Genomic DNA, 11,019 nt, shown 5'->3' with positions numbered 1-11,019 from the left:
GTAGCAACCAGGTGGGGCCACTGCCGGAAGCGGAAGCCAGGACTGGGCGGGTGGGGGAGTGGTGGGGCGCAGAAGCCGCGGGTCGAGGAGTGCCAGGCCCAGGGCCCCCAGCGGGGGCGTGCGCGCCGCGTGCGTGCCGGGCGGCTGGGCGCCAGGCGGTTCCTCCCCCGACCCGGCGTCTGTTTACCAACAAGCTGCCGGCGCTCCGCAGCGACGCATTCCGACGCGTTGAATAAGCTGCCGGCGCTGGCGGTCTGCTCTCCACTTCCCTGCAGGTCCGTGGATCCGATCCCGAGGGTGGGAGAGCCTGCCCAGGCTCCCTACGCCCCCTCCCCCGACGCGCGCTCCGGCGCCGAGCAGCTCCCCTCGCCCCTTGGGCATCGCAGCCCCGCCAGCACCCTCTGTTTCTGCCTTCACGACCATGAAGTTCCCAGCCTGCCCCAATCGCCCTGCCACCCCGGCAGCTCTCCGGAGAGGACCCCAGGATAGCTGGGCCCAGAGCACGTGCACCGCCCCCCTCGCAGCCCCAGTTCCGAATTTCCTACCTTGGGCTGCCCCGGGGGGCGGACCCTGGCCCCGGGCCTCCCGTGAAGTCACCGCGTGCGGTGGCCAATCCAGCGCGTCTAAGTGGGCGGGGCCCCTGTCGGGTCCCGGGAACCGAACCCAAGAATGAGAAGAGGGGGGCCCCCATGGACTTAGGGGGAGGGGAAAAGCCATGGGGGCAACCCCGGAACCCCTTTCCCAGGCGCGCTCTCCGCTGGATGAGGCGCAGAGACACTTTCCCGGGGTCTTGAGTGTCGGGGAGGCTAGCCGGGGGGGCTCACTGGGCCTCAACGCTCGAGGCTCGGAAAAGAGAGAGCTGGCAGAGAGAGCGGGCTGCGTGCGGGGTCATGGCTTAGGCCCTTCTGCCCCGGCCCGGCCGCAATGTCCTCGGTGCCCTGCCCCCTCCCCGGCCTGGACGCCTCCAACGCCGTCTTCCCGGATATCGCCCCCGCCCCATCGGTAGTGGCTGCCTACCCACTAGGCTTGTCCCCCGCAACCGCAGGCGCCTCGGATTTGCCCTACTCTGGGCCCTACGGTCACCTCCTGCCCTACCCCTACACCACCGGGCCGACGACGCCCGCAGACGCCTACCTGCCCTGCCAGCAGCCCGCGGCGCCCTCTCTGCAGGAGCGGGAGGCAGGTAAGTGCGCGGCCGCTCTCCCACCTCCGGGGTCCTGCTCCCGTGAGCCCCTAAACCTAGTCTTCGCCTGGTTGGGCGCAGCTAGCGGGATCCAGACCTTAGTCAGATTCCACGGGATCTGGGGGTGGGAGGCGGGCAAAGGGATGGGGCGGGGGAGGGGGAGGGGGAGGGGCGGGGGCGCGTTGATCTAGGTCTCCTTTCAAGACCGACCTGGTTTCGATTTTCAGTGTGTGAAGCGGGGGCAGTGGGGCTCCCTACCCCACCCCCTGGAGCCCCGGGGTTATGTGTACCTACGTGTAACGGAAAACAAAGACTCCAGATGTGGGTGTGGGTGCCTGGCCCCTTCCCCAGGGCTCTCTCCGTCCTGCACGCCCCTTCCCCGTGTCGCCCCTCTCTGCTGCATTCGTTTTGTGATCAAGCCCAAGCCTGAAAAATAGAAATCAGGTTCCAGCTGAGGGCAGAAGTGGGGGCTTATCTGGGGCCTCTTGAGTCCCTGGTGGTCTAGTGGCTAGGATTCGGCGCTTTCATTTGGGGCCCCTTTCCCTCTGCTCCGGGGCCTTGCCCCAAGTGCCTGACTGAGACTGGAAGCTGACCTGGGCTGGGACGCCACCATCCATTGTTCTAAGAATGTAGCCAGGGTGGGCCAGGCAGTCTCTCTAAGTTGCAAACCTCAGCCTTCCAGCCGCAGGAGCAGGCACCTCCCTCATCTTTGCCCTTTGCCTTTGGGGCCGGACAGGACCGAGTTCCCATTGCCTGGAGCGACTCTGAGCTCCTGAGAAAGTGCTCACTGGAGGTCATCAAAGACGCCAAGGAGCGGCGAGCCTGTCTTCCTGGTCCTGGGAACACTATACAGACACCACCTGTACCTTAGACCTCAGGTCCCCTGCAGCCCTGCCCCCACCTCATTGACCCCACAATGGTCTTCAGCAGTTTCCTCCGCGGTGGCACATGGAATGAATGGGTGACTTCCTGGAGTCAGCCCAGGACCAAGACATCTTCCTGCCTTCTGTCACTGTGCCGAGACACAGACGCTCATAAGCATCAGAGCTAGGAGTGACCCTAGGAATTTTGGGGCTCCACCTCCTTGATGTACAGTTGAGCACACAGAGGCCCAAAGAAAGGGTGTGCATGGGCAAAGGACACAGCCTGGTTCCCAGGCTCCGGGGCCTTGCAAATTGACTTTCACCACCTGAGGCCAGAAAAGTGGCTATTAGGGAAGGTTCTCAGAGCCCCCAAAAGTTAACTGCGTTCTGTGCCAGAACTGGGGCTGCCTCTCCCTGCTGGCTGCAGAGTCCGTCACTGGAGGACAGGCAGTTGGGGAGGGTGTCTACACATTATCTCGTTTCTGCAAACAATCCCTTGGTCCCTTCCCTTCGGAATATGCTGATGTGGTACATTTGTGTGTGAGTGCGTGTGCCGTGGGGTGGGGTGGGGTGGGAGTGAGATAACCCTGTCCTTCAGATAACTGCTAAAAATGGGGAAGGTGTTGTGAGCCCTGCTAACCACAGTCCCTGCCTCCCTTGCTTGGTCTAGGGACGAGAGAGTGAGAGTTCATTTTCTTTATGCAACTTCCCCGGGTGCAACGAAAACCACACTGGTCCTTAGACGAGATGGCAGCCCTTTTCAACGGAAACTGGTGGGTTTGGCTCGCTCTAGGTGGAATGATTGGGGTGTGAGAGAGGGCCTGGGGTCCTCCTTTTGCCCCCACTCAGTGTCCACCCCGCCTCAGGGGGAGGTTTGGCTCCACGTGAGCTAAGTGCCACCACCCTGTTAGCAGGCGACTTGAGGGAGGCCCTCCGGCTTCGTAGTGCGGACCAGGATCGGTCTTGTCGGGACTTGCTGCAGCTGGTGTGGAGAGGCAGCTGTCCGTGAAGGGACCTGGGGGGGGGGCTGCTGGGAGAGCTGGGGCGCCGAGGGCTGCGGGAGTTCAGGAGCCCGGGCGGGCTGCCTCCCAGGCTCTCTCGGCGTCATCCTGCGAAATGACCGGTCCACGCAGCCAGAGCGGTGGTCGCTGGGCTGCCAGCCCCAGGCTTGGAGCAGTAGGGTCGGAGCCGTGAAGGCCGATGGCGCGGGCGGGAGCGGAAACCCAACCGTGTGTGTTGTTGTTGTTTTTTGGAATAGACTGAGGTGGGGGTCGAAGGGGGTGGATCTGAGAAGCCCGAAGCGCCCCAGGCCGAGGGAGAGGGATGCGGGGGAGGTGGAGGCCACTGGTCGCCGCAGCCGGCAAGGGCGGGGGACTTGCCGTGTGGGTTGAGCCAGACAGGATGGAGGCCGAGGGGGTGGAACAAGCGCGGCCCCAGCCGTCTGCGCTCAGGGGTCAAGCGCCCCTCGGCTTAGACGGCCGGCAGACCTGCGTGGAATGTTCGCCCTGAGCCCGAGGACAGTTCAGCCGCTCGGTCCGCCCCGCCACCTGCATGCAATGGTCTCCGAGTCCCCATGGAGTGGCGCAGGTGGGAGCCGCCGCGTCGGAAGCGGAGAATCTCTCCCCCCCGCCCCCCCACCTCCCGCGTTCAAGGGCCGGGCTGTCCCACGGGGTGGGGGCGGCCAGCGGAGGGGCAGGAGGTGACCAGATCTTCCGCGGCCACACCGCAGCGCGGTCCAGGAGGGCCCGGAGGGCTGCGCAGCCGCGCGCTTTGCGCTCTGCAGACCCGGGTCGCCTCCCTGCCAGCCGAGAGCCACCCCGTGAGCGCGGGCGGGCGGCGGGCGGCCTCTAAGGTCCCCGAGAGCCTCCTCCCCCAGCCGGCCCGCCGCGGGGAGGGAACGGTGGTCGGTTTTCCCGCAGAGTGTGCCCGAGGCGCCGCGCGGCCCTTACTGTGGGGAGGCATGCCCACGCTGGGGGCCTGTCCACACGCTGATGCTGGAAGGGGTGCGGGTCCTGGCCTCCCAGGCCAGCGCGGCCGACCCACCCTTCCTCCGGCAGCGGAGAGGTTGCCACGGGGACATCGTCAAGAGCCTCTAACCAGCGGTTCTCAACCTGTGGGTCGCGACCCCGTTGGGGGTCAAACGACCCTTTCAAAGGGGTCGCCTAAGACCATGGAAAACACACATATAATTACATATTGTTTTTGTGATTAATCACTATGCTTTAATTATGTTCAATTTGTAACAATGAAGATACATCCTGCATATCAGATATTTACATGACGATTCATAACAGTAGCAACATTACAGTTATGAAGTAGCAACGAAAATAATTTGATGGTTGGGGGTCGCCACCACAGGAGGAGCTGTATTAAAGGGTCGCGGCATTAGGAAGGTTGAGAACCACTGCTAAGCATCGCCTGGGAGTTCCTCCCGCCTGGAATGCCCTTCCCCCGTCCTCTCCGGGCCTCAGCCCAGCCCTCCACCCAGCCTTTCAGCCCTACTCCGCCCGCCACACCCCAAGCTGGCGCCACCGCAACCGGCTGAACTTTGACCTCTCGCCGCGGGCACCGCCCCTAGCCTCGCTCGGGCCCTAGGCGCTTTCTCCCTAGGTCACCGGCCCAGGGGAGTGTGAGTTCCCTGAGGGCAAGAGCTGTGACTGGTCCCACCCGGAGCTCAGTGGACGTGCGGTTTGAAAGGAGCGTGGAGCGGAGGGTAGAGAAGAGCTTTTTGCAAACCCGAGGCCAGCATGCCAACGAGATGCAAATGAGCCTATAAAACTGCGCGTCCGACCCCCCTCTTTCGTCTCACCCTCTGTCCTGTGCTGTCCCCCAGATTCCGAGAAGCCGCTGTCCCCGGAGCCCTCCGAGCGGCTCCCGCGGGCCCCGACCAAAAGACTGCGCAAGCCAAGGACCATCTACTCGAGCCTGCAGCTGCAGCATCTCAACCAGCGCTTCCAGCGCACGCAGTACCTGGCGCTGCCCGAGAGGGCCCAGCTGGCCGCACAGCTCGGCCTCACCCAGACCCAGGTGGGGCCGGCCCCATCCTTCCTGCATGCTAACCATTCCTCCGTGTGTTCTCTGGGAACTCACCCCCCAGGGTGGGAATGACAGATGAGTCCCTTGGCCCTGTTGTCACAAGTTCTCCAGGGTGTGTTGAGAGCTGGCCCTCAGTAATCTGGGGGAATGTGTGACAAGGTGTTGGGGGAGGGGGAGGCTTAGGTAGAGGAGGGTGCTCAGACTGGGAGAGCTCCAGGGCATCCAGGGCTCTGGAGGACTGGAGCCAGTGTTCCCAGTGTCTGCGCCCTACTGCTGGGTCCCAGTGTCTTCTCCCAGGACTGCGCCCTACTGCTGGGTCCCAGTGTCTTCTCCCAGGACTGCGCCCTACTGCTGGGTCCCAGTGTCTTCTCCCAGGACTGCGCCCTACTGCTGGGTCCCAGTGTCTTCTCCCAGGACTGCGCCCTACTGCTGGGTCCCTTTACTTGGGTCACATCCTTCCACACCTATACTCCGCCTGATCTTTCATTCTTTCCCCTTTTCTCCCCGAAGGTAAAGATCTGGTTTCAGAACAAACGTTCCAAATACAAGAAGCTCCTGAAGCAGAACTCTGGGGGGCAGGAAGGGGACTTGCTTGGGAGGCCCCCCTCCCTGTCTCCCTGCTCCCCACCCCTGCCGTTCCTCTGGGATCTCCCCAAGGCAGGGGCCCTGCCTGCTGGGGGCTATGGCAACAGCTTTGGGGCCTGGTACCAGCATCACTCCCCAGATGTTCTGGCTCCGCCTCAGATGATGTGAGCCTGGGCAAAGGTGGGTCGGGGCTCCTACACAGCCCAGGACCCAGCCCACCCGCACCTCTTCTGGGCTGGGAGGAAACCAGCTCCAGATGGATTTTCTCAGGGTGGCGAGGAACTAGAGGAGAAAAAGGATGGGATGGAGGCCTGTCCCCCTTTGCCCCATAACCCAAAGAGCCTAAGAAAGAACTTCGGTCTCAGCTACTGCTCCTCACCACTGCCATGGACTGAACACCTTCCCTTCGGCTGGCCAGAGGCTCTGGAGAGAGTCATTGGCTGGAGTTCAGACTGCTCCCAGGACCCCTTGTCTTGCCACCCCTTCCTTGCAGGACCACAGTCCCACCACAGTCTGGAGTCAAAACCAGCAAGAAACACTGAGTGATTTTAATTTGTGTGCCTTGGACCTTGCCCAACCCTTTTGAGAGCAAGAGCGGGCGTGAGGTGGGCACCCAGTCTTCAAGTTGACCACCATCAGGTCCCACCTCCCAGTGTTTCCTGGAGGTCAGCCCATCGCCCCATAACTGATATACCTTCTCCCCTTCATGTGAGGGAGAGGAATGCTGAAAATGTGGAGTTGGTAGGCCTCTGGGTAATTTATGTTCTCGTCCTTAAAAAGCCCTCTTTCCCCCTGTTTACAATTTTGAGTAGATAATGGATTCAATGATCCTTATAATTCAATGAGTATTTATTGAGCCCTGCCTCATACCTAACAACCCCACATGCACATACTCTTGGGAACACGGTAGGGTAACCCTTTGGGCAGAATGGGGACAAATAGGCTCCCTGGAAGAGTGTACGTAGAGACACCCCAAATAGGTGGCGTGGGCCCAACAGTTCCGCTCTTCACAGCTGTCTCTGTCTAAATGAAATACATCGATAACCAATCTGACTGGCATCCCCATGCTCTTGCCATCACCCCTCCTACTGTGACTTCCCGAAATTAAAGCTTGTACGAAAAGCTGGGCCCTGGCTCTGTGGTGTGTTTGTTTCCTGACTTCTGGGGCTGGCTGCTCAGCTCCCTTCTCTCCCATCTGGCTCTTCCAGCCCCAAACTAGAGGCACTGGAGCCTGGTTTTGCCTCTACCACTGGCTCTGTGGCTCTGGTTCTAGAATGTTCTAATAACGTCTATATTTTCATAATGCTCCGGTGTGAAACCAGGAGATGCTAATGCTGGGAACGACCCAAGTCTGGATGGTCCTCACCAGCAGAGTCGCTCCTGGCCCAGTTCTGGAAGGAGCCAGACACCACACAGCCCCCTGCGCCCCACCTTCAGCCCCGAGAGACCCTGCTCCCCTTGGAAGAGGACGTGCCCACCAAGTCGATCCAGTCCATCCCTGAGAGAAGAGTGCTCCTTGAGGGTGGCAAGTCTCCAGCCCACCTAGAGGAAGGGGTAGGAGGAGGTGGAGGAGAAGAAAACCCCAGAAGGAACTGGACTTCTCCATCCAATAAACATCCCAGATGCCAAGGTGATTGAGGCAGACCCTGTGGGTTAACAGATACCAAGGTGACCCAGAGACTCTGCAGGCTCACAGGGGAGCCAGACAAATGGCCAGCCACTTGTGTGGTGCCAGGCTCATGGGTAAACAGAAGTGTGGGCATAGTCCAAGGGCCCCAACTAGGCCTGGACCCATTGGTAGACTCATAGCCACCCTACCCCACCATACATACAGCACCCAGTGGCAGGGAGACAAGGGTAGCCAATAATTCAGGGAATCCAGCCCAGCTTGACTGGAGGGGTGGGGGAGGGGCCTCCAAGTCCAGGAAAAAAGCTCCCAAATCCAGCTTTCCTCTTACTGCCTAAACCTGTTCCCAGGCACACAGGGCCCGCCCTATCTGGAAAGACCACTCAGGTACCTTGAGTCAACCCCACCGGCCAGAGAAAGGCCCCAATTAGACTTGTGTGTAGAGTAGGGGGGTGTGCCATTCAGTGGAAGGTCTGCAGTCAGTCCCCCTAGGCCCTGTTCTGGGTCAGTGAGCACCCCCACTTCCCAAAACACACGTGGAGGTTTCTCCTGGGGATGGCAAATGGCACGGGGCAGGCCAAAGCCAAGATCCAGGAGCAGTGAAGAATGAGGGTGTCAAGAGGAGAAACCTCCTCTTCCTCAGCACCAATGCCTTCCCCCCAGCCCTGGCTCCCCTCTTTCCATGGCTCTCAGGGGGCCCTGCCCCAGATCCCTCCTCTGGGTCTCCTCTGAGGCCACAGGCCCTCCGGGCCGCTGTTCCCTCCCACTGCAGGGAGCACACTCCTCCTCTTTCCACAGACCCACGATAAGATCTACCGCCCCATCTCGGAAAGCCTCCAAAGGCGAGATTAATTGGACAGCCAAACACGAGTCGCATCGTTAAAACAACAGCCCAGGTTGTAAAGTTAAGTAGCAGGAGTGTAATTGCTCTCCCAGCCAGAGGCCTGCTGAGCTGACAGCATCTCCCCCTGTCTCCCCTCATCCATCTGCCCTTTCCAGGGGAAGGAGAGTCTTCCTCCTCGGGAGCTGGTTCCGTTTCCCTGAGCTCCTGGCTGACTATGGGACTGGAACCCCAGCAGAGGAGGATCCCCATTCCCCCTCCCTCCAGCCCTCTGAGCTGGAGAAGGGGAACCTGTGGTTTCTTCCCATGAGGGAGCCCCTCTCAGAAAATTGGGTCAATAAGGAAGAGAGGATAAGACCGAGTGGTTAAGAATGGGGGCTTTGGCCCTGGCCAGTGATCACTGTCTTGTGCACCGAAAGGTTGCTGGTTTGATTCCCAGTCAGGGCACATACTCAGGTTGTGGGTTCAACCCATGCAGGAGGCAACCAATTGATCTCTCTCTCTCTCTCTCTCTCTCTCTCTCCCTCTCCCTTTCCCTCTCCCTTCCTCTCTCTCTCTGAAAAAAAAGAAATTTATTAAAAAGATTTTTTTTTTTTAAAAAAAAGGGGGCTTTGACCTCCAAAGAGACCCAGTCTACTGTGTGACCTTTGGCAGGTGACCACGCCTCTCTCTGAGCCCCGATTTTCTGCCCCTCTGATGGGAACACTAATAGGACCCGCTCTGCAGTGCGGTTGTGATGATGAAATGAGATAGTGCTTGTAACATGCTTGACACGGTGCCGGGACATAGGAAGCACTTAATAAACGGCATTTACAGCTGCTGTATGATGATCGGGGAGGAGGGGCCATGGCCAGGGTGAGTTCATTCTGCCGCTGCCATCCATTCACTTCTCCCCTCTGGCCCATCTGCCGCCTGAGGGGAGGGCAGGGGAATGGGGCTGGAGACGCCACACATCCCTGGCCACCACCATTGAGAGCAGGACCCAGGCAAGGCCTTCAGTGCACTGGGCACGGAAAATCAGCTGAGACCGGGAAATGGAAACAACGCGGAGTCCAGGGCACATTCTCTCCCCTACAAGGGTCTCAGCCGCAAGAAAGCTGACTCCGGCTTCCCTTCCCTCTCCCCGTATGCTATTTTAAGACATGCCCCCCATTTTCTCCCCCAACAAAATGAGATTCAATTAATTCAATTAAAGCAATTTTGGGAGCAGCTCCTGAAGGCTTTCAATGTGAGATAATTACAAGTAATTTGCTCCTGTGAAGAGAAAAAGGGCAGCCAGGGTCTGGGGGGAAAGGAGGGGGCCCCCTCCCCACCAAACGCGCACACACACATCTAGAGGGATTCCACACTGCAATCTTAACTGCCCTCCCATTGGCCAAATTACTTGCAGGTGGGGAGAGGGAGAATGTGTGGTGGGAGGGGGCTGGGAAGACACTGAGTGACAGACCGCCCCTCCCCCAGCCTCAAATCCTCTGTGCACAGAGAGGTGGGCGGCTGGTTGTTCCCGACAAAATGTCTGCGCAGCCCTAGCAGCTGATTACTCAGCTCCCAACCTCATTTGAGCTTGGATGCCTGAACTTGCCTCTGGGATTGTATCCAGAGTCAATGGAATGTTATCCGGGTAGCTGAGGCCTGTGTAGACGGGGCCTTGGAGATCAAGGGCTAACCCCATCACTTATAAGGGATGTGGGTAGGGAGGAGGAAGGCCAGAGAAGGCAGACACTGACTTCCTGCTCTCAGGGAGGTGATGGTACACCCACTCTCTCTCCTTCCCTGATCTAGTGCTTTCTAGTTCTGCCTAGTATCTACTCTCAGCTCTTCCCGTGGCCGTGGTGGCAAATCTCCTCTCGGCTTTCTGTTCTCAGGGCCACTGAAGCCTCTTTCTTCAGAAAAGTGTCCTGCAGGTGTTGCCCAACACCAGCTCACCTGGGATGACCCTTTCCTCGCCTGGGAGGAGGTGGAGGTGGAGCTGATGGTGCTAAGAAGGGATACAGGTAGAGACTAAGAGATGGGCTTCAGGTCTCTGCAAAGACCCCTTAAACACAGCCCACAAAGTAGCTGGTTTTCAAAGGATTAGGGTTCCCCTTTACCTAGAGCCCTGTTCCAGGAGGTGAGTAATGTTTTAACAATTATGTGGGAAAAGAAAAACTCACTGACCCCCCCACCACCATAAATTTCTGTTTTTATCTTCTCTCCCATCTCTCTTCTTGCTTCTCCCCTTCCAAGGAGAAGAAGCGGGGTTCCTTCAGCTCTAGTGTCCCCCCCTCCAGCCCCTGCCCTGCCCCTTCTCTGAGTAGCATGCATGGCTGCTGGCCCAGGGGGAGCCAGGGATAAGTCCTATCAGTGAGTCCTGGGCTACTGCTGTCTCTTCCTCCCAAGATGAAAAACTTAGAGAGGCAAAGTGGCCCCTCTCCATCCGCACCTTCCCCCTTTCCTGGCCAGCCCAGCTTGGCTAAAAGGGGGGCTGGGGGGAGTTAAAGACTCTTCCACCCCAAACCTCAACATACAAAGGTCCCAGTCAAATGCAGAGAGATGCAGGGATCAGGCACAGGGACATCATAATTGCACACACATTTCCACAGAAGACGATGCATATACGGGCAGGCAGACACCCACAGTGGCATACAGAGCGGGCAGGGCCGCACACAGAGACACATGTGAGCATGTATGTGTTCAGGAAGCCTTCCCATGGTTGTACATGGACATATGTGAGAAAGTCCAACACAGGGATGAACCAAGAAGGAGACACACAGGGGCGTACACATATGCAGAAACAGACAGAAACAACCAGAAACACACACCAACTAGCCTCCTTGGGAGCGAAGAGAACCAGTGTCTCCTCTTCTATTTTCTTCTCCTCCTCCTCCTCCTTCTCCTAACTTTT

At 59.1% G+C, this 11,019-nt stretch overlaps 1 protein-coding gene across 1 annotated transcript; it reads left to right on the top strand.

Annotated features, from left to right (window-relative positions):
- Positions 1 to 278: 278 nt before the first annotated feature.
- On the top strand, positions 279 to 6,794 carry DLX4 (distal-less homeobox 4). Its single transcript, XM_059670667.1, has 3 exons — positions 279 to 1,183; positions 4,880 to 5,073; positions 5,593 to 6,794. Exons 1-3 carry the CDS (start codon positions 925 to 927, stop codon positions 5,833 to 5,835), a joined length of 696 nt encoding a protein of 231 aa, XP_059526650.1. The 5' UTR covers positions 279 to 924; the 3' UTR covers positions 5,836 to 6,794.
- Positions 6,795 to 11,019: the final 4,225 nt, after the last annotated feature.

Source organism: Myotis daubentonii, chromosome 16 (assembly GCF_963259705.1).
Source record: "Myotis daubentonii chromosome 16, mMyoDau2.1, whole genome shotgun sequence".
NCBI classification, from domain to species: domain Eukaryota; kingdom Metazoa; phylum Chordata; class Mammalia; order Chiroptera; family Vespertilionidae; genus Myotis; species Myotis daubentonii.
The sequence above is the reverse complement of the archived record's forward strand: the minus strand, read 5'-3'. Positions and strand labels throughout refer to the sequence as shown.